This window comes from Microtus pennsylvanicus, chromosome 16 (genome assembly GCF_037038515.1).
Source record: "Microtus pennsylvanicus isolate mMicPen1 chromosome 16, mMicPen1.hap1, whole genome shotgun sequence".
NCBI classification, from domain to species: Eukaryota; Metazoa; Chordata; class Mammalia; order Rodentia; family Cricetidae; genus Microtus; species Microtus pennsylvanicus.
Window position 1 is genome coordinate 48,226,017 of NC_134594.1, and position 23,051 is coordinate 48,249,067.

General features: G+C 48.3%; 2 protein-coding genes across 7 annotated transcripts in view; one reads left to right on the plus strand and one right to left on the minus strand.

Moving 5' to 3' along the window:
* Gatb (glutamyl-tRNA amidotransferase subunit B) overlaps positions 1-23,051 on the plus strand; it is a 76,859-nt gene that overhangs the window by 49,558 nt on the left and 4,250 nt on the right. Inside the window, exons 10-14 of one of the 2 annotated variants that reach the window (XM_075950507.1) lie at positions 1,321-1,454; positions 8,517-8,595; positions 14,002-14,136; positions 15,362-15,486; positions 17,957-19,347. In XM_075950507.1, coding sequence (XP_075806622.1) covers positions 1,321-1,454; positions 8,517-8,595; positions 14,002-14,136; positions 15,362-15,486; positions 17,957-17,963 — 480 coding nt within the window. In that variant the 3' untranslated portion in view covers positions 17,964-19,347. Of the gene's footprint in view, positions 1-1,320; positions 1,455-8,516; positions 8,596-14,001; positions 14,137-15,361; positions 15,487-17,956; positions 19,348-23,051 lie in introns of those variants that run through there. The other variant, XM_075950506.1, reaches the window with a different exon arrangement.
* Positions 14,134-23,051, minus strand: part of Fhip1a (FHF complex subunit HOOK interacting protein 1A) — a 216,107-nt gene continuing 207,189 nt past the window's right edge. For 4 of the 5 annotated variants that reach the window (XM_075950504.1, XM_075950503.1, XM_075950505.1 and 1 more), the window contains one exon: positions 20,086-21,676. In XM_075950504.1, the coding sequence (XP_075806619.1) occupies positions 21,423-21,676 (254 nt within the window). In that variant the 3' untranslated portion in view covers positions 20,086-21,422. Of the gene's footprint in view, positions 14,499-19,628; positions 19,846-20,085; positions 21,677-23,051 lie in introns of those variants that run through there. The other variant, XR_012908042.1, reaches the window with a different exon arrangement.

Sequence of the window (23,051 nt, forward strand, 5' to 3'; positions counted from 1 at the left end):
ATGAGCAGAATAATAGCTCACAAGGAGATAAAAGCAATGATTGTGGGATTATTCAGTAGGCTTGTCACCAGAGAATTTATCTGAAAAGCCATGTAGATACTTCTTATTATGGAATTTCTACCTTAGTAGCAGTGTGCCCATGTACATACTAAAACTTGTACAGTAGCTGAAGTTTGAGTGTATTTTTGTTAGTATGTCTTGTTTCTTCTTAGTAGCTTGTTTTTCTAGAATGTTCTTTTGCTTAATGAAGAATTCTAAGAAAGGTGGAAAGGTTGGAGGTTTAGCTGCAGAGTGAACATAAGAAGAATATTTTGAGGATCATGTCTAATTTGGATTTAGTGGGTAAGGAAAATATGCTGCTCAAAAATATACTGTCTGGGGACCAGAGAGATGGCTCGGTGGTTAAAAGTGCATTCTGCTCTTGCAGAAGACCTGAGGTCACTTCCCACAACTCAGTTTGCAACAACCATATATAACCCCGGCTCCAGGGAATACATCACCTCTGACTTCCTTGCATACACACACACATACACATATCTTAAAATAAACCTTTAAAATATGCCATCTGCATTTGGAGATTTAAGCCTTTACTAAAAATAGAACATGTTTTTATTTTCTTATGGAAACGCTAGGGCTGGCCCTGTCACTCTGAGTTGATGAGTGGTACAAAGTGTCCTGACTGAATGAGTGTTCACATGTGGTTTATAGCAGACACCTGCTGGCAAGAGACCCTGGTGCCGTCCACTGACTCTTACCAAGACTTCCTTGACTAGAACAACATGGTTTTGGCTGTACTTAACAGAACGAACAGGATCAGTGTGGCCCTAACTCATGCTGCTGTCCGGGGGATGGGGGCAAACAGTGAAGCCCATGAAACAAGTCTTCTCGTTGAGCCAACCTAGCTAAATATCTCCTGGAGCATGGGGAGAGGTAAGACCACCGTACCAGCTTGGCACAGGAGGCCTGGAAGCCAGAGGCTTCCTCTGCCCGCTGTGGAGTGCCAGTGGACACCAGGACATCTAGGAGGAGACAGGACAGGAGAGAAAGGGCACCAGAGTCAGGCAGAGGCAAGTGTGGAGGAGGACCGTGGATTTCACGGTCCTCAGATCCATGTAGGTATTAGTTTGTATAGTACTAGGAATATATATATATCCCTTTGGGGAAAATACTGTATAGATTGAGAGTGGTAGTAGAGGCAGTGGTTTCCAACTGCCTTCCTTCAGTTTGGGGAGGAGATGTACGCATCTATCTCTATATGTATGTATTACTTATGCACACACACATACACACACGTATATATGTGTATTTTTTTTTTAACAGAATGAAGTTGGCCTTCTGGAGTTCTTCCAAAATGTGATAAAAGAAACTAGGGCAGAGCCAAAAAAGGTGACTAACTGGGTCCTGAACACTTTCCTGTACTATTTAAAGCAACAGAATCTTGCAGTCAGTGAGAGGTGAGTGAGATCTGGGAATTTCTTTCTTTCTGCATCATGAACTCTGTGTCCAGAAGCAGTTGAAATAGGGCAGGGTGAATTCTTTATTCTGCCTGTTCTCCTTTACGGTCCCCTAACAAGACAACAAACAGCCCCTTTGTGTTCCACATTCTAAAAATATTCTCCAGCCCATCTGAAAATTCATCCTGTGCTCAAATCTCTGGAAGTGCACAGTCTGTGGTACGGTGCTAGGGCTTAGCAGCTAGAGGAAGAACAAGACAAGGAATGGGCTCCCTTGTGGCCCATACAGGCCCACAAGAAAGCACCCACCTCCTCACAGTCTGATCCTGTATGCCAGAGGCATGCGTGTGGCCTGGGAAGCACAGAACTAGAGCCTATGTGGGGTGCAGGGAAATCCTCAGAGCCAAGCCCTGAAGAACTTTGGGTTTGCTGAGTGGGTGAGGGTGTGGAGTTCAAACATCTAGAAGTTCTGTGATCAGACAAGCAGCCAGCCTCGGGGGCTCAGGAAACCCAAAAGCTCCAGGATACTGAGGTAGGCAGGCTAGAAAGATAGGTGACAGACTGGAGAGATGAGCAGGAACCACCCGAAGGATTTCAGGCCAAATTGTGGGTCTCAGGGCTACTGCATACTGGAGGAACATGGCGTGTGTTAATAGCTTGGGCAGTTTTGGCAAAGTAACTGATGAGCCCCTTAAATAGACATTGATTACTCACAATTCTGCACTCGAGAAAAATAAGCAAAGCCAGGTTCCAGCTGATTTGTTCCCTTGCTGGACCTCAGGCGGCTATCAGTCTGCTGTATCCTCACATGGTGGGGTGTTGGGGAAAGAAGAGAAGATTTCTAATCCCACTGTGGTCCCCACCCTCGTGACTTCATCAACCCCAGGCACTCCCCGAAGTTTCCACCATCCTATTACCATCATGTAATTACATTTGTGATCCAATACATATGCTCACAGGGCCAGTGGTAGCAAACAGATTTATTCATTCAACCAGTTATTCACTTGCAAAAGTTACCAAGCCAGTCAGGACAAGTAGCTGCAGGGTCACTTGGGATGTTTCCCAGTAGGGAAGGTTTGAGCAGGTACAAGGGACAAGATTAAAGCTGCCTGACAAGGAAGCTGAGAATCCCTGGAAGATTTGGGGAAAGTGCTGTTTGCAGGGCTGGCGGGGAGTGGTTAGATGCCGTGGGAAGAGGAGGAGAGCACCCGGGAAACACTGCACCTCTCAGCTGAGGTTCCTAGGAAATCGCTAAGGACTTGTCCTGAGACTGAGACCCTGGAGCGGAGCGAGGAGCGGGGGCACCACGGAGGGCCCAGAAAATAAGAGAGCAAAGGAATCAATGAACGTCATGTGCCACCTGGAGGTCCAGGCCTCTGCATCGTCCAGGGTCCTCTTGATCTTGCTTTAGCTGAGGAGAAGAGGGATATGGGGGTTAAGGTAAGTGTAAGACTGGATGGGCTGCCATTTCGTGGGGCAGAGCATAGTGTTAGGGTGTCTGCTCTTGGAGCTGGAAATAGAGCTGTGATCCTAAAAGAACTGCAAGGGACTGAAAGAGATTGCAAGACTTGCAGATCCCATTCCACTCCTTCCCAGGTTCCCTAAGAACTGCCGAGAGTAGATACAGGAAGAGTCTCCTTTCATGGGGACACATTCGCTGTCTAGAATCCAAGATGATCTGACAGCAGCAAATTAGCAGGCTGTACGGCTGCCACCCCTGAGCCTGAATCCTGGTGGTTTATTTATTTAACTGACGAGAGCGTCTCTCAGGACCAGCGTGACAGGTACTGATCTTTGTCGTGGTCTCACAAGTTCAGCCCTGGCATAGCTGCGATTTGCAGTCAGCTTTTCCATATCTGGGGTTCAGCAACTACAGACCGGAAACACCTCTGAGAAATTACAGCAGCAGTGAGCATGTACAGACTCATGCTCATCAGTATGTCCTAAACAACACAGTTTACAACTGTTTGCATACCGGCCATATCATATTAAGTAGGTAATCAAGAAATTACCTGAGGCATGGGGAAGGTGTACACAGGTTCTAGATGATTGTGTCGCCATGTACAAAGGACATGACTTCAGTATCCATGGGATAGTGTGTTGAAGAGCAGCTGTATGTGCAGTGTGCCAGTTGGCGGAGTTGTGGGCAGTTTCAGGATACAGGAATTACTGGTCTACTGTATCAATGCATTGTGAGAACAGCAATGTAACCGAGAAATTCATTTGCTGTTAAGTCAGTCAAGAAATCTATAAAGGAAATTTCTAACCAAACTAATCAATTAAGGTCATGTGATGAATTTCTGTAAGGCAAAATACATCCTTCTTATGTGATCTAATGCTCTTTCTCTGTCACTTTCTACCCCACATCTTTTATAACATCATGGTATGAATTTTTGTGTGCTCCAAAGTCGTATATTATAATCCTAGGAAATGGAGTCTTGGGTGTTGAACTTTGAGGAATAAGTCCAGTGCTTTTCCTGGGCCAAGCTTCCAGGGTCCAGCTGAAGAGAGAGAAGAGGGATTATATAAGCAAAGGAGTCGAGATTATGATGGGGAAACCCACAGAGACACTGAGCTAGTGGGAGCTCACTGACCCTGGACTGACAGCTGGGGAACCTGCATAGGACTGAACTAGGCGTCCTGAATGTCGAAGACAGTTCTGTGACTTGGGCAATCTGTGGGGGCCACTGACAGTGGACCAGGATTTATCCCTAGTGTATGAACTGGCTTTTTGGAGCCCATTCCCTATGGGGGGATTCCTTGCTCAGCCTAGGTACAAGGAAGGAGGGGTTTGGTCCTGCCTAAACTTGATATACCAGACTTTGTTGACTCCCCATGGGAGCCTTACCTTTCCTGAGGAGTGGATGTGGGAAGGTGGGGGAAGTGGAAGGAGAGGAGGGAGGGGGAACTCTGGTTGGTATGTAAAATGAAAAAAAAAACTTTTAAATAAAACATTTTTTAAAAGAAAAAGAGGGAAAAAAGATTAGTGCTTTTCTAGCACTAATGTCTTAGAAATATCTTAGAGGACTTACTTACCCTTTAATTCTTGTGAGGACACAGCAAAAAGGTACCAGGAACAGCAAGGCATGAACTCACTAAATATAGGCTCTGTGGCACTTTGATCCCCAATTTCCTATGCATTCCGTCCCTATCAGCCTCTCTCCTATGCATTCCGTCCCTATCAGCAGCTCTCCTATGCATTCTGTTCCCTATCAGCAGCTCTCCTATGCATTCCGTCCCTATCAGCAGCTCTCCTATGCATTCCGTCCCTATCAGCCTCTCTCCTATGCATTCCGTCCCTATCAGCAGCTCTCCTATGCATTCCGTCCCTATCAGCCTCTCTCCTATGCATTCCGTCCCTATCAGCCTCTCTCCTATGCATTCTGTCCCTATCAGCCTCTCTCCTATGCATTCCGTCCCTATCAGCAGCTCTCCTATGCATTCTGTCCCTATCAGCAGCTCTCCTATGCATTCTGTCCCTATCAGCAGCTCTCCTATGCATTCCGTCCCTATCAGCCTCTCTCCTATGCATTCTGTCCCTATCAGCAGCTCTCCTATGCATTCTGTCCCTATCAGCCTCTCTCCTATGCATTCCGTCCCTATCAGCAGCTCTCCTATGCATTCTGTTCCTTATCAGCAGCTCTCCTATGCATTCCGTCCCTATCAGCAGCTCTCCTATGCATTCTGTCCCTATCAGCAGCTCTCCTTTGCATTCCGTCCCTATCAGCAGCTCTCCTATGCATTCCGTCCCTATCAGCAGCTCTCCTATGCATTCCGTCCCTATCAGCAGCTCTCCTATGCATTCCGTCCCTATCAGCAGCTCTCCTATGCATTCCATCCCTATCAGCAGCTCTCCTATGCATTCTGTCCCTATCAGCAGCTCTCCTATGCATTCTGTCCCTATCAGCAGCTCTCCTATGCATTCCATCCCTATCAGCCTCTCTCCTATGCATTCCGTCCCTATCAGCAGCTCTCCTATGCATTCTGTCCCTATCAGCAGCTCTCCTTTGCATTCTGTCCCTATCAGCAGCTCTCCTATGCATTCTGTCCCTATCAGCAGCTCTCCTATGCATTCTGTCCCTATCAGCAGCTCTCCTATGCATTCTGTCCCTATCAGCAGCTCTCCTATGCATTCTGTCCCTATCAGCAGCTCTCCTATGCATTCCGTCCCTATCAGCCTCTCTCCTATGCATTCCGTCCCTATCAGCAGCTCTCCTATGCATTCTGTCCCTATCAGCAGCTCTCCTATGCATTCCGTCCCTATCAGCAGCTCTCCTATGCATTCCGTCCCTATCAGCAGCTCTCCTATGCATTCCGTCCCTATCAGCCTCTCTCCTATGCATTCCGTCCCTATCAGCAGCTCTCCTTTGCATTCTGTCCCTATCAGCAGCTCTCCTTTGCATTCTGTCCCTATCAGCAGCTCTCCTATGCATTCTGTCCCTATCAGCAGCTCTCCTATGCATTCCGTCCCTATCAGCAGCTCTCCTATGCATTCTGTTCCTTATCAGCAGCTCTCCTATGCATTCTGTCCCTATCAGCCTCTCTCCTATGCATTCCGTCCCTATCAGCAGCTCTCCTATGCATTCTGTCCCTATCAGCAGCTCTCCTTTGCATTCTGTCCCTATCAGCAGCTCTCCTATGCATTCTGTCCCTATCAGCAGCTCTCCTATGCATTCTGTCCCTATCAGCAGCTCTCCTATGCATTCTGTCCCTATCAGCAGCTCTCCTATGCATTCTGTCCCTATCAGCAGCTCTCCTATGCATTCTGTCCCTATCAGCAGCTCTCCTATGCATTCTGTCCCTATCAGCAGCTCTCCTATGCATTCTGTCCCTATCAGCAGCTCTCCTATGCATTCCGTCCCTATCAGCAGCTCTCCTATGCATTCTGTCCCTATCAGCAGCTCTCCTATGCATTCCGTCCCTATCAGCCTCTCTCCTATGCATTCCGTCCCTATCAGCAGCTCTCCTATGCATTCCGTCCCTATCAGCAGCTCTCCTTTTCATTCTGTCCCTATCAGCAGCTCTCCTATGCATTCTGTCCCTATCAGCAGCTCTCCTATGCATTCCGTCCCTATCAGCAGCTCTCCTATGCATTCTGTTCCCTATCAGCAGCTCTCCTATGCATTCTGGAGCAGCAGGTCAGATGGACTGTGAGCCATCGACTTATGAATGGTGACCTCTTTTCATGGTCTAAAAACCTAGCACAATCTCAGTGCTTATTTTGGACTCTGTACATGGTCTACACTCTAAGATAAATGGGGATTGTATTTTATTGATTGTAGGACATCCAAGCAACCTACATTTTGAAAACAAACTGATTATTTCTTGCCAGTAAAGAAGGGAGGTCAGAAAAGGCTGTTGTTTACTTTGCAGTCTTCTGCTTCCTGCCTCTTAGGCTTCAGTCAAGACAGTTCTTGGACTTCTGAGTGTGAATTTAGTACCACCAGATAGTCTCCAAACCCGGCTTCCACTTGGAATTATCTTTTGTCCATACTTTTGTTGGGCCTCATGAGACAGGCCCAGTGTAACTTTCTAAACCTAACTTGAGTTTGGTGAGGCCTATTGTAACTTCCTGAGCCTAGATCGAGTTTGGAGACCTGTCTCTGGCTACCCCACCTAGGCCCCCTCTGCCCAGCCACCGCTAACATGGCAGAATATCATTATTATTATTATATATATATACATATATATAATATGTTATATATTATATATACATGTTCCTTGTTCCGCCTCAACCCATCCCAGGCTTCCCACCCCGTCTGAGCCTGATGACTCCTGATTGGGTGTGTGTGTTTCACCCTGGTGGCTGGGGGCGGGGCAGTCTGGGTCATTGACAGTCACCATTCCACTCAGCCCCTGCCCCCACCCTGTCTGCCAGAGAACCCTGTGTACTTAGGGATAAATCGTAGTTTAAGGAAGATGGGGCTCCCAAGACTGAACGAACAATGCTAAGTAAGGGCCTTCAGTTAGAAGGTGGTGATCTTGATCACTGCTGGTTTGGAGGTCATGGGAATTGGCACTGGGGATAAACTTTAGTTCCCTGTGTTACGTGAAAGTTTTTTTAAAAAAATGAATAGTGAGTGACAGGAACCACGACTTCTGCAGAGGTGTTTCTAGTGCTCTAGTGCTTCAGGGTCCTTTTACACTGACAGACACACTTATGTGTGTTTACAATCCACTCCTATCTTAACTCGCCCCATGATGACCCCAGACAGTCATTTCATATCCTAGTTACTGTGTGTTGTAAAGAGGTGGTCCTGACCCCATCTTCTCAGCAGTCTGAGTGCGTACCCTCAGTCTTCTGAGTGTGAGTTAGCAACACCTAGCATCTTGCAGTCGTCACCTGATGTAAGTGGAGAAACTGTGCATTTCCAACACATCTGTGTCAAGAACACCTGCAGACACAAGGGCAGTGCGTGTAGACATCCCATGTTATAGACACCACATTTCCCTTACAGTGAAGAGGAATTTATATTTGCTTAAAAACACTCAGGAAAGTGGTTTTGTTAGCTCTTTTATTTAAAGTTATTTTCAGCTTGATCTTTTAGTCAAAAATATTACTGGGCCGGGCGGTGGTGGCGCACGCCTTTAATCCCAGCACTCGGGAGGCAGAGGCAGGAGGATCTCTGTGAGTTCGAGACCAGCCTGGTCTACAAGAGCTAGTTCCGGGACGGGCACCAAAGCTACAGAGAAACGCTGTCTCGAAAAACCAAAAAAAAAAAATTACAGGATTTTTTTTTTGCCACTTTTCTTTGTGGTTCGTGAATTTCGTAGCTACCTCCTTTTTGAACTAATCACATTGAGCTTGAGTCTTTTGCTATAACTGCCATCAAACGGCTGTTATTGTTGGGTGGTAAAATAAAGGATTTTAGAAAGCATGCAGTATAAAAGCTCATGCTTCTGAAATACAGAATAATAGAGCCAGTTAGCCTATTACTTTCATCCTTGGGTATGGTTGATTGAACGCACAGAGTGAGAGTTTGAATTCTGGGTGCCAGCTGGGTGCCAGCGGGTGCTGCTGATGTAAGACATTGACTTTTCTTCTCTCCTTGGGGCCGCTAGTCCTGTCACACCTGGTGCACTGGCCGAACTCCTGGACCTGCTGGACAGTAAAGCAATTTCCTCAGCAGCAGCTAAACAGGTATGTGCACATTCCCGGAAGACTCCCATCGCTCCACAATCCCAGCTAATATTTTCTGTAAAACCCAAATGGCATCACTAAGTGAATCTCATGACTGAAGTATAAGTGCCCACGAGTTTGAATACGGGAAGATTTCATTTGGCACAGGGAGGAAGCCAGCACAGTGCAGCATAGAGAGTCAGCAGAGGGGTTTTGCTTCTGTTTTTGGCTTATTGGGAGAACTGGCTATTGTCTGTCTTTTCCCTGAGTGTTTGCCCCAAATATTGGCTGACCGTATAGCTCCCCAGTGTCATGGCCAGGCAGCCCCAGCAGTCCATCTGCTCCTCTCCCGTCTTCACAGCAGTTCCAAGGCTGCCTCTGTTTCTGTCACAGATCTGCCCTTCTGGAGTCAGTTGGTCCTCAGTCAGGAGCTGGGGTCAGTCTGCTACATGCTTGGGAGATGCTATTTTACGTGTGCACCTCAGTGTGGAGATATGGGGAAAAAGAGCATCGTGTAAAGGGGCCGCCTCCCTGACCACCTCCACTAACAAGGCTAGGTGGGTGCGTGATTCCTCGAATTCAGAAGTCTACAAATAGTACCCAGAAAGATAAAGAACACCCAGGGCCGCCTCATCTCGACTTGAGAGGCGCGCAGCCGTCAGTGCTTCAGCCAGACCCTGATGTTATTTTAATGGCCCTTTGCATTTAGTATTTATACAGTCCGACAGTAGTGGCAGGTTACAAAGGGAGGCTTGGGGAAGCGGCTGCTTTTGGTTAATTATGAGGCACCACTGAACATCCCCCAAGCTCTCTGCTGTGAAACTGGGGACAGGAACTGGAGGAGGTTCTGTGAGCCGCCTCACGTAAGGCTGTCAGCTACGGGGACCCGACACCCAGGAATGGCTTTGCCTTTCGTAGATGTCAGAGGACTACAAATGTTTATGACAGGGCTCAGCAGTTGTGGGAAGAGTAGATGGCTCGGGGCAAAGAATATGTGTACACATAAGAGAGACGAATCGTAGTGTGTGAAATGGAAGAAGAAAAAAACCTCGAGTGAGATAGTTCTGGTGGAGAGAAACAGAAAGGACGGGAAGATGCTGACAGCTGGCTTTAGCCACAGATAGAGACATGTTTGCGTTTTATCAACTTCCAGCATGTCTAAAGGAGTGGGTGAGCCCAACTTCTGTGAGACCGTGAAATGAAAATAAAACCTGATCCGCAGTGTTTAGTTTGTGCCGCTGGGGGAATCGCCCTCACGGATCAGGGCCTTGGGGAATTTATCTTGTATTTTCTGCTCTGTGCTTTCCGTTTGTAAGAAGACCATTGATTTTTCTCGGCAGAAATAATGAATATTGTGTTTATTGATTATAAAGGATTTAAGTAGCCATTCATGGTGATGTAAGCCTGAAAGTGTGTGTGTACACATACCAAAAAGTAAACCAACCAAGCCCTGATGAGTCCCTTAAAGTAGCTGCTTGTGTTATGTTTTCAGGGCTGACTTGGTATTGGCTAACCAGTTAGGGACCCATCCCTGTGACAGCTGAAGTCTAGTTGTCTGTAGCTCCTGTCTAAGGGTAGGGACCTGTGTGGTTTCCCCCTTCCGCTATAGCCTGTGTATTCGTGTTGTTATGGTCTTGTTTACACGGCCACACTGTTGGGGTTCCATGGGCAGGGTTCCCCTGTCATTTCTAGGAGATCCAGTTTCACAGCAGACATTTTGGTCCCTGTGCCGTCGGTATGAGGGTTGTGTTGTAGATGTGTCAATAGGGGCTGAACACCCCGAAATCAGCTAGGTTCGTATCTTGACCAGAGGTGGTTTTCTGCAGTGGTCTCTGTCTGCTACAAAAAGAAGCATCCTTGAGAGTTGAGAGCAAGTTTGTAGGATGCAGTTAGGAACTGCAGTAGGTGCTCCTGTGTGATTGTAAGTCACTGTACCGACGCTACAGCCCTCCAGCTCACAGAGCTCCCCTGCCTCCGCCCTGAATGCTAGAGTTAAAGGCACCACCACCACCTTTAACGTGATCCTCACGAGTCATGTTTCTGAATGTGGAGTGTATCTCACTAGAGATGGATTTCTCTAATGACTAATTATGTTAGACATCTTTTTATCTATTTAAAAAACATCATAAAATAAGATGCAAAAAGAAAAATTGTGTTGTAATTCATTTTAATGCATTAGCAGAAAAGTTCAACAAAGCGTACTTTAGGCTTTAGAAACTGTGTGGCAGAACACAAACTCTCTGATCTTATTGCTTGTACCGGGAGAGGCTGAATGTACCAGATTAACGGCATGGCTAACTGGTGATAAAAGATGCGCACGAAGACTCATCCCGTCCTCCTTTGTGTTGGAATTTGTTATTAATCCCTCTGTCTCCGCCTGCCTCTTGCTGACATTGTCGCCAATTAGTTCAGTCTTTTTCCTGTGTCATGGCATCCACCTCCCGGGTGCTCCAGTGGGGACTTCTGAGGCTTACAGCCTTCGTCCCTCGGCATTCTGGGGCCAGGCCCGGAAGAGGTGTCCACTGGGAAGCAGCCCTATTTTTTCAGAAATAGAAGCCTGAAGATTGTATGCCATAATGCACAACCTCCCGGCCACTGTGGACAAAAGCACCCTGCGGTCCTCTTTCAGGAGCCAGGTCTGTGTATTGAAGTGGCAGGTGGCAGTCCCATGACCTCTTCTCCTCACTAAGGACAGGGCCAACTGGGACACATCAGACTCCAGAAATATCAGCATTACAGCTAACTTGCATATAGTCCAAGGAGGCCAAGGCTGTGTCCCAACTGCTGGCCAAGCCACAGCTCGGAACGATGGCAGATGTTTGCAGCTTCGTTATAGATGGAGTCTTGTCTCCTGAGTGCTGTCCAGATAAAGCTGCTGGTAGCACCACCCAGATGAGGTCCAGCACACTCAGAGTGCCATTCAACCAACCTCCTTTGTGTGCGCTGGAGTGGGCCTTAGAGAGAAGGCACCAGAGCTCTTCAGATGTAGGGATGTTACATTGTACCATGCACTGACACTGTCACGTGACTCTTCAGATGGAGGAATGTTACATTGTACCTGCACTGACACTATCAAGTGACTCTTCAGATGTAGGGATGTTATATTGTACCTGCACTGACACTATCAAGTGACTCTTCAGATGTAGGGATGTTCCATTGTACCTGCACTGACACTGTCACGTGACTGAAGTCTCTCTCGGTGCTTCAGTTCTCTGTACATCTCCCCTGCCCTGCCGCCTCGGAGGCTTCTGCTGGATTCCTCACTTCCTGCAAGAATGGCCTTCACAACAGTTCCCTTCCCTGACATTTCTCCTAAACAGGCCTTTCCTCTCTATACTGACTCAAAAGCCTGGGACAGGCAGTGGCAGGTGAGGGGCCTGGGTGCAACCAGCCTGTGGCTGGGTTAAGAGTATGGCTTCAGTCCCCAGAACATGTGCTGTTTCTGCCCCCGTTGTGGCTCCTGGCTCGTGTCTGTGTGTGGAGCTTCCCAGCTTGTGTTCCCGTACTGTCGGTGACTTCTTACTACCTGAGGTAACACTTCTCAGAGTGTGAGCAGACAGTAGCTGAGGGTTATGCTGCAACAGGAGCCTGGGCCATCGAAGCCAGGTGGTCGGGACAGCAGGGCTAGTAGGCCCCTCTGCTTTCCTTCCTGAGGGCTCATCCAGGAGCCTAAATAGGAAGGAGCAAAAGTTAGACACTGGGAATCGGGCCCAGTGCCACTAATCTTTGAAGTGGACAGCAGTGGGTTCTGTCTGCTAAGCAGCTCTGTCTACTTACCAGGAAATAGCAGCCCCGGCCTTGGGTGGGGCTGAGCTGGCTTGAGGTTCGCCTTCTCTTCTGATTGTGGATGCCTGAGCGAGGGACTTGAGAAGTCTGTGCAGATGGCCTGAAGGATGGGGGTTAATTTCACCAAGTCATGGTAAAAATATAGCTTGTCGACATTAGCTTTTATTAATATAAGTACTTCTGTGATAGAAGGGCTGGACACACGTTCCTCTATTTCCTCTGCCTTAGTTCTTGAGACAAAGACCCCACAGAACCTACAGCTTTCTGGCTGGCCAGCAAGCTTCAGAGAGCCTCCTGTCTCCACCTGCCCAGAGCTGGGACCAGTCTTAGGTCCCCACACTTACACAGAAAGTTCTGTACCCACTGAGCCATTCTCCCAGCTCCTGTAGCCTTAAGTAAGCAAAAATGTATCGGGGATGGGGCAGGATAGCTCCCAGACTTGCTCTGAGCAGCCTCGCGCCCAGGTAAACCACATGAAAAAGCAGACACTCAAACCTCTCATAGCTCTCTCCTGGTCAGGGTTATTTCCTTAGGAATTAAATTTGGAGATTTGTGTTCCATGTTTTCACTGAATATCTTATGTCATTTGAAGGCCTGTGGTTCACATTTCTTATTTTTCCTGGGTCACTAGGACTACGTGGAGGTGCCCAGAGAGATGCCCACATACACTCACAGTGGGACTTTACCCTACAGGCATCCTTTTCCCACCAGTACAGGAGTCTGGCCAGCTGACCAGAGGCATGGGGCCTCCTCCGTCACAGTACAGATCCCGGCTGTTCTCTGTTCTCACTGGGGACGGCAGTCCTGCTGACACTCAGGGCACCTCCTCCTCTTTGCTCTGTCGAGTGTGCTGGTTACTGAAGAATGGTCTTTCCTGAAGGGAGCGGCTGCACAGTGGCACCATGGAGACAGGGAGTGTCCCCGTGTCTTATGGTTGCAGGCTGAAGGCAAGAGTCAAATTGAGACAGCGCTGCATCCTCTCTTAGACGTAAAAAACAACCCGAGCAGCAAATGCCTTCCACAATTTTTGCCTTTTCCCCAAGTTTCATTCCTTTGGGGGTCTGTTGTTATTTAAATAGAAAAATAAGCAAAGCACTGACATTAGTTATCCCAGTCAGACTGGGCTCTGCTCTGCTCTCCCACAGGACACAAGGAAGGGAGGCCAGAGCCTGTGAGCTGTGATTTGTTTGTAGTTTTCTGTCTTCATTCAGAGGTCACTTTCCTGCCTCCCGCAGCCCTGCTTCCTAGCAGGCTGCTCTGGACTGTGCAGGGGCTGCTCCTCCTGCTGCTTGTGTGGCCTATCCCTTAGGAAACGTCACCTCAAGACAGATCCATCACCAGCTCTCTAGGAGGAAGGTTGCCGCCTGGCTTGAGTCATCAAATGGACACACCTGGCCAGCCTGAGTGCTCATCCTCCCCAGGAGGAGCAGCCAACCCCAGGAGAGACTTGGTTTGCTGAAGGAGAAGCTCCCAGACCTCTGGGAAGGTTATGGGAGGAATGGTGGCTTCTCCCTGGGCCAGACCACTTGGCAAGGTGCTAACTGACTCTGCCACTCCCTTCCTGGTGCTGCAGCACCAGAGGCACCTGGAGGTGACGGAAGTGCAGGTCCTCACCTCTCCTGTCGTCTTCTCCACCTGCAGGTGTTTGAGGAGCTGTGGAAGGGCCAGGGGAAGACAGCAGCACAGATTGTGTCAGAGCAACAGCTGGAACTCATGCAGGACCACGAGGCCCTGGAACAGCTCTGCCAGGCCACCATAGATGGACACCCCCAAACGGTGACTATCTCCCCTGGGAGCAAGGACTTCCTGTGCAGCGATCTGTGCACAGTTCTTGCTGCAGCCCCAGCCCTGTCAGTCCCTCCTTTTGTGTCAGCACTTAGAAGTCCAAAGAGACAAAACCAGACGAAAGCCCAGACTCTTGTTCCTGTGAGGAAAGTTCCTCACTGGTGTTCGCGCTCTATGGCGCTACTCTAGACAGACACACTAGCAAGTCCGAGTCTGTCACCCTCCCAGAGCTGTTATTTACGATCTGTGTGGCCACTTGCACTTCCTCAAGAGGACCTGCTGCAGTGAGGGAATCCACTTCCTCAAGAGGACCTGCAGTGAGGGAAGGCTAGGAAATGCTTCAGGGCTACAGCCTGTGAAGGAGGGAAGATGCAGAGAGGAAAATGATCTGTAAATTACAGAGAGATCCTTTGACAGAAACATGGCTGAAAACCAAGTCATTTTATGTTCTTTGCATAAGATAGGAAAACCATGCCAAGTTGCAGGTCTCCCTCCTCCCAGCCCACCCCAGGTCTAATCATATTGTCTGGAGAGATATTTTTCAGTGGGGAAAAATTACTAGTATCTCTTTCAGAATAATGCACACCACCTGTCAGCGTGCAGGGACACTGACGGCTCGGTAAAGAGCCCTTGATAAGGAAGATGAGCCCACACCATCCCAGCGGTCCCCATCTTCCTGCCCCATCTGCAGCGGCTGATAAGGACACACTTGGTTTCAGACTCGCCCTGCGGCACTCAGGCACACTCCCTGCCAATCAGGACCCTTGCGGAGGGAGGCCAGCACCACCGTTATTTGATGTCGCTCAGCCCCTCCTGCCCTTACCACCCCCTATCTGCTACAGCCCTCTCTGAGCGAGCTGCCATCCCAAAGGTTTGTTTTCTAAGGAGCAGTTCTTGTTGGCAGGGAGCCGGGGCGCCTGCCTAGCGGCACTGGAAAACTTGAGAGGCTCCCCTGCCTGATTAGACCCAATGCTCACCACAGATGCCTGGCTCAGCCACGCCCACCCCAGAGGAGATCATTTGTGACCATGGCTCCCTTGTTCGCTCTAAGCAGAAGCAGAGGAACCAGGTCCTTTCTGACAGGAGCATAGAAAGATCTCAGAATGTAATCCCCTCCTCATTTTACATCTTACATGAAGGGAAGAAAGAACATGAATTTAATTTGCAATCAGTGGCAACCTTGCAGATTCTTGGTTGAGTGTCTTTATTTTCACAGGTGATGGATGTGAAGAAAAGGAACCCCAAAGCTATAAATAAGCTGATTGGGTTGGTCCGCAAAGCAAGTCTCAGTCGAGCAGACCCAGCGCTGATAAAGGAGATACTGGAGAAGAAGCTGTCATTGTGAGATGTGGTGAGGTCCCTCTGCTCGAGGGAGGACAGTGTGGAGCCCGTGAAAGCCGCTGTTCGTGTGGGTACTTGTGTGTGTCCTCTGAGACCCAATGGTTCTGTGATGGTGGCAGCCGTGACTGAAGGTGAAGTAGATCTAACAATAAAGCTGTCTCAGCCTCAGAGGCCAGTGAAGGCTTCCCAGGAGTCAAGCACTGAAGGCCGGCAGACTGAGACGGCTGGGTGGATACAGTGTGTGTCAGACCTGAAAGTGGGCTTGTGGAGAGGAAACCACAGCAGAACAGACGCCACGTAACACACTGCTCAGGCACGAGGCTGGAAGGAAGGTGGTGGTGCCCGCTCACCTGAGTGAGTGCAGGTCCTGCTACACTGTCAGCTCCCAGTGAACTAAAGTGACACGGACGTCTTCAGATAAAATTAATGAACAAAATATATGTTGAAATAGCACATAAAAATTAACTTCCACTCTAGAGACTGTATAGTTTGCAACGCAATGCTTTAGGCCCAAAAAAAAGATCAGAAGAGAGATCTGAAACATTAAATTTTTTACCTGGAAAGAATAAGATTATAAATAAATCATAATCTTGACCTTGAACTCTTGAAGTACAGCTGACAGTGGTGATGAAGGACCATTGCCTTGACCCTATCCCTCCCTCTCTGGAGTCTGGGTACCCCAAGTTTCTTACATGCCCGGTACCTCAGAACTCCACCCCCCTTCTAATGACTAGTTTTTCAAATGTTTTTAGAACTACTTGTCAAACTGACAGCAAAGTGGTGGGGCAGGGGAACCTTGGCATTCTCCAGCTTGGTAAGATCATTGCTGGGGCCATCATTCCAAGGGCAGCTGAGGAACAGGGGAGAGTGGACACCCCGCCTCCTTCACCAGAGTGATGGCTTCAGGACGGAGGAGTGAAGGAAAGTGACCCCTTGCCCAGCCAAAAGCTGAGATGGAGCGGACACCAATTCTGTGGCTTGTTTCTGACAAGCAGGAGATGAAGTTTAGAATGTTACTCACCCAGGAAGCCATGGGCCCCACATTGTGATGCCCTGATGCTGGCTGTTAAAGTGCTTTCTGCTAACCTCCCTACGAGAGAGAAATAGGACCCCTGTCGCTCTCTAAGCCTGAGTTCCTGTGGCCAGAACGCTCAGATCCGAATCCGGCCGGACCTTTATTTCATAAAGAACATAAGGTTCAGTTTTACAACTTGCATTTTTACCAAAGGTTCTGGCTTGGTCATCAACTCTTGCAGGAAACAATGATGAAGCTGATGTCTTGGGCTCACTTCGATGGGTGGTAGGTAGAAGTAGTTTCCAAAAACGATTTTGTCAACTGAAAAGTGCACGGAGTATTCCCGGAGGAGCCACTATCTCGCTCTGACAACCGCCACATCCCCTTGTTGTCTTTAAACCCCAAACCAGGCTTTAAGAGGTCACGCACAGCACAGCTACCAAGGAAAAGCCAAGGCCAGCTCTGCCTGGAACCTGACGAGGACTTTCCTTTCTTGCACAGACGTGAATGTAGTCTGGACCAGTTAGGGGAAATCTCATTAAAATATATGAATTGGCACCATAGCCGAGGCTACTGCTGTCTGTCATGGAACCCACACACCTGTAGCTGGATGTGTGACTCGGAAGCCATGATCGGTAGGGGAAGTGCTGGGAACTGATGATTCCTCAGCCTCCTCCCCAGCCGCCTCTGCCTGCTCTAGGCCCAAACCACGGCTTGCTGATGGTCTCCATGGGACGCTAACAGAATGTACGTTTATCACAGATGCAGCTTCCTGCACCCCTCCCTTTGTAAGACGGGCTACTAGTTACATTCTGGGTCATCTCTGTCCAAACCAGCCTTCTGCACTTGCTAGGTCTGTAGATGAGTAGAGCTTTGTTCATTTCTCTCAAGGCACAGATAGAAAAACCACCAGTATTCTACTGAGGTGAGTACCGTCCATGCCCCTCTTAACTATTGATCATCTGGAAATAGCCAGGAAAGGTTTGAGCGTGTGCCTCTTCCAGTCGGTCATTCCGGTACTGTAGCCTGTGGCATGGTCCACCGTTTATATTGTATCTTTCAATTAGGTTGAATTTAGTCATAACGAAAGGAAAACTGTCAATCTAGAAGGTCATGTAATTTTCCCATTGCCAGACACAGTGTGGATGTGGCCAATGGGCTGCTTTGGCAGGTTCTAGACAGATGTACCTGGGAGCTGCTTTCCCATAGGTGAGGAAGCAGAAGGCACTGCCTGAAGTCCTCTCTCACTGGCTCCCCAGGTCATAGTTGAACAGGAGTCTTTAAAAAGTTCATCAGCACCAGATCCCATGTAAAATGTCCACAGGGGCAAAAGAGGCTTAGCTTTCGGTGGTCCTTTTATAGACTTGTCCCAGTAAAATGTACTAAGAACAGACTTGTGTGGCCTCGGCTCAGTGAAATTAATAACCTGCCCTGAGCATTTCCATCACCTTTCAGGTTCTGAAGTGACACACCTCATCTAAAAACGCCATAAAAGAACCCTGAAATGAATACGGGGACAAAATCCTGTGGCCAGGGTTAACTCACATCTTCAAAGACAGGAGCATCCGCATCACAGGCGGACTCCGCAGAGGAATCACAGACACCGACTCACCCTGCCTTCCTCTCCCTCGCCCACAGTGCTTTCCCCCTAAAGAACCTTACAGAAAAATCTCTGGATGAAGCCCTCTGCATCTAGGCAATTAGCTGCCGAGATAATCTGTCCTTTAAAACAAGTAATGGACTAGTAAATGCCTGGATGTAAGGAGATTTGCTGAGGCAGAATTATCCCAGAAGCTATTCTGAGTCCTCCAAGAGCTTTTTGTGAAGCATTAGGTTTATGACGGTCATTCCAAAAAAAAAAAAGAAAGAAACAGCCAATTCAAATGTCTCTTTCCCTGACAGACGTAAGGGTAGAGTACACACCCTTGACAAGTTGTTCCAAGCTCACACGGGTGTGTGATGGAGACTGGCAGCTGAAATAGGGGCTAATATAATATAATATAATATACCCCTAACGGTTTAAAGCTGTTGTGGCCTCATGAAAAGCCAACTGCAGAACTGACTTGAAGTTTACAGCAGACTGTACATTAGGCTGTCCCGGGCCAGTGACTTGAAGTGGTGTGTGCCGTAGATGGCGGGTTTGACAGCCATGTCTGCAAACACACAGCTGAACTAGTCTACCCTTAAGTAAGAATTGGAGCATGGTCATATTTAACATCACGCTGTGACATGCCCCACCACTCTGGCCAGACTTCCCTACTGAGAGCCACCTGGCATACGCTAATCCCGTCTGGGTAGCCACATCACAACTTTAGACCTCTAAATGGAGCTTGAAGCAAACGCACGTGACAGCCGGGATGCAGATGCTCGCTGCCCAAACTGGAGCAACCCAAACCATTCACAGCTCCCGTTCCTAGATTCTGTTCACAGGCTGACAACACCCCGCCTCAGGACATCTTGATGGGCTGAAAACCAAGCACCACATCTAACCCAAATAAAGGCCACTGGCTCAGGACCGCGTCACACAACAGACATCAACACCACTCTCAGCAGGTCACAGCACCTTCCACAATGATACTAAACCAAATGGGGGAACCCCACAGTGGCTCTGCCTCAGAAAGGAAGCGTTCAGTAATAAAACCACCTCTAATTAATTCTTCATGCAACGGCACGTCATATCTGGGAGATTGTAATTTGTCCCCTGAAAATGTGTTTTAAACTGAAACTACACTGGATTTTCTTTGTTCGAATTTTTACATTTACCTGACGATTTTCAAAATCAATTTTAACTATCCCTGTGTGCTCATGTATTTTGAACCATAAATTCCTTCAGTGTAGACCTTAAATCAGACTCTGAATTATAGATCTAGGTTAATGCTGTGATGTTCCAGGAACCCTCTGCTCCCTGTCCCTGCTGTGGTCTGTCAGGCTAGACACGGTGACGCCAGTCCAGGGTCTGTTGCCCCTCAAGCATGGCAGCTGATGACACCTGTCACAGGGACAAGGACATAGTCCCCGGACCATATTTTAAACACATCGGATAGCTTTAAAAATTCTCCCAAAATGTATTACCAAAAAAGAGAATTAAAAGGTTCAGCTTGTGAACTTTGGGACTAAAATAACCTACCTCACGGCTGCTCCTTCCCACAAAGAGAGGGCTTCTGTCATCACCTGCCTGCCGAGAGTGGCGTTCACTCAAATCGTCATGACATTTGCTCTTGCGTCCACACCATCCCTGGCTACTTAGCTCCACTGCACGGGCTTTGAGGTTCTCAGTGCTCCATTCCCAGCTCAGGTTTCTGACTTCCATTTTGTCAGACTGAGCACAGTCCTCTTAGGGAAGTCTGTAAGGACTCAAACAGATGGAGTTAGAGTTGTCAAGTGAGTTTGCTATCAACATCCTACACCAGGTAATCTGATTTCCTGCCCTTTCACCTGATACTCAGGGCAGTCATCTCTGCCCCCCCCCTTTTACCGTAAGTGTGCATCAGTACCTCGGGGTGGTGAGGGGGATGACACCCAAAGTCACTTTCTCACAGGCCCCTGCCACAGGGGGTGTATAATTAATAAATATGTAGAAAAGGTATAGAGTATAGCTAAGTAGCAGCATGCTTGCCTAGCAGTTTTATTTTTTTAAGGAATAAAAAGAAATGTGGACATGAATACTGATATTTATAGTCATAAAACCACAAGGTTAAAGAACTCCATTTGCAGATATGGCTTCAGCATGCTGTGGCATGGCAAGCTCAAATAACCAGACAAAGTGGTGTGTGAAGGGGTAGCAGTTCCTCTGGGAGACCTGTGAGCACGCATCAGGAGGACAGGAGCAGGCCGGTTTACTGTGCCTCCCACACCATGGCCGCTGCACCATGACTAGGCAAACCGCTCTTAAGTCAGCAATGTTCCATGGACAGGTATCGGGCTCCTGTTTAGTCTGTGGCATACTCACCCAGCCCAGGGCAGATCTGGGCATTCGTCCCATGGGGCCTCCTTAATCCGAAGCTGTAGGTCCCCAGCAGGCACCTAGCTTCACCAGCTCCCTGGGATCTGTATGCATTTCCATCCGTGCCTCCAGTTAGCAAAATGAAATAACTACCACTGTTTCTACAGGTTTCAGTTAGTAGAATTTTATCTTTTGCATTTCAAACTCTGCCCCCCCCCCCCCCGCCAAGTCCTCTATAGCTTCACAAGTTAACGTTTCTTTTCATAAAACAAATAATAAGGGTTGGGTTTTTAGTATATGATACCACACTCTGTTCACCTGATCACATGCCTGAGGTCCAGAGTTTGCATAGGTACGCTTCATTTTGTGCAAATCGTACTAAATTAAGGCTATCTTGTGTTTTGGTCTTGATAGAGCAAGCTCTCAAGCAACAAGATAAAAACTCCCCACATTCCAAATTCTTTTGGGGCAGACAGCTGGGGCTGGGGGATTTTCCCACAATATAAGGCAATACGTGTGGAGAGACCGCAAGTCCTGGAAGTAAAATTCGAAGCAGCAGATGAGGTGTACCTGTGTGGCAGGCGGAGCTCCATGCTCCTCTTGCATTTTTCAGAGGGTAGAGAGGGCAGGCGTGCGCATGCCCCTGTGGAGGAGCTTCCTTGAGGCTGCTGAAAAGCTGACCCCCGTCACGGGGTCCAGAGATCACAGAACCTCTGCGCTGTGTCAGCTACAAGCTCCAGGGATGGAAGAACAACTATAAACCTTGTAAAGAGGAAAAACTCAGCAGAAAAACCCACCACGGGGACAGCCAGTTCAGAGACTTACATTCTGTATAACAAAGGGAGACCCGGCTACAAATCAAGTATTGTCAGGAAGTATCAGAGTGGACAGTTTTTGATAAGCAGCTTTGCATTTAACATTCAGTTGATGCTATAACCTTATAAAACCGAGTATCTATTAAAATAGTAATATAAAAAGCTAACAGCAGGAGTCCTCGAAGTCCCCCAGGATCTTGTAACACAGAATTGAGTGTTCTTGGGCCAAGGCTGCCAGCTCCTTCAGGAACTCTGGGAAGAGAGCGGCAGCCAGCATGGTGTTCTTCACTGGCAGAGGCAGGTTTGGGGGTGTCCCTGCCACCTTGGTTCTGTTGCCCAGGAAGGGCTGAAACACACGTGGGGGGCCATCCGTTAGGGTCTTGTCACTTTCTGTCCTGGAGACCTCCTGAGTGGGATCTGAAAGCAGAAAGGAAGAGTCTAGGAACTGATGTGTAACGGGTGTGAGAGGGGAGAAGAGTCCTGGATGCAGCTCCTCAGCTGTCCAGGTCTGAGGGCAGCCCCCACGTGCTCAATGGCAAGTTTGTCCAGCAGATAACAGCTAGCTCTCAGCTAGTCACACAGGACTGTTTACCTAAAATCCTGTACAGGGAGCATCATGCACAGCTGTGCAAGAACACAAGACTGACAAACTCCCAGCCAGACACTGTGCTGGCTCCCTGAAGACTTGGCTATCTGTGAGGCCAAAGATTAAGGATCATGTGATCAGCCTGAGCAACAGAGCAAAACCCTGATTGGATGGATGGACGGACGGACAGATCAATAGATGACAGATGAGAGATAGACAGACAGACAGAGGCTGACTTCCAACAGTACCTGCTACTGCTGGTGTCAGCTGAGTGGAGAATGGACTCACGGGAATTTACCAAGGACCCCTGTGGCCCTTCTGCTTGGCTAACACCCTAGTTCAGGGGAGTCCTGGTCACCAGGTCACTCCTTAAGCTCTTGTATTCTTCAGCTGCTGCTGTGACCTCAAGGGCTTCCCAGAAACCTCAGCTCCTTGCTGGGTCCTCCTCACACAGGAGGGTGAGCGATTCCTCCAGACCAGAACTAAAGAAATGATGTGAGGCCCAGCCTAAGAATCTCGTGTGGCCGTCAGGATCTAGGGCAACAAAGGACTGGAGGCCAGCATTTACAGAGCAATGACAGAGCCCAAGTTCTAACGTATCCAACTGATTTGCATTTTCATACCAAATCAGTCCTGGTAATTAAAATGGCCTGATATCTCTGACTTAATTCCTGAGCTCTCCAGCCCTCATGTATTTGTAGAAATTATGCCACCTTCTGCCCCCTACCCAAATGATCTCATTATTCCTTCTAAATCTCTGTATTGAAGCTCTTCATTATTTTGGCTGCTTTTTAGAATTCAGCCCCATTTTTCAACACTTCTCAGAGTGTTGCTTAACGACAGCACTAAAAATTCTTGACATTTATAGGACTTTCCACATCTCACTACTATAGTCTTTAGTGTTAAAAAAAAATCCTCCACTTTGCTGCTTTAAATATCCTTTTGGATTAAAGCTTATCACAGTTCGTGTCACAGAGAACTGGGAACGTTGAGAATCTGTCCCCCCACTACCTCTTACCAGAAATCCCTCACATGCTGTGGCAGGAGCCTAAACCAGAGTGTAAGCAATGTCAGTCCAAAGGGCAGCCTTGGCAGGTTACCCCAGGCAAGTGGCTCCACCTCTCTGCACTTTCAGAAGCTCATGGAATGCCTCTGAGGATCGGGTGAGCCACTGCGTGTCCAGCACAGAGGCCACTGGCCTGCATA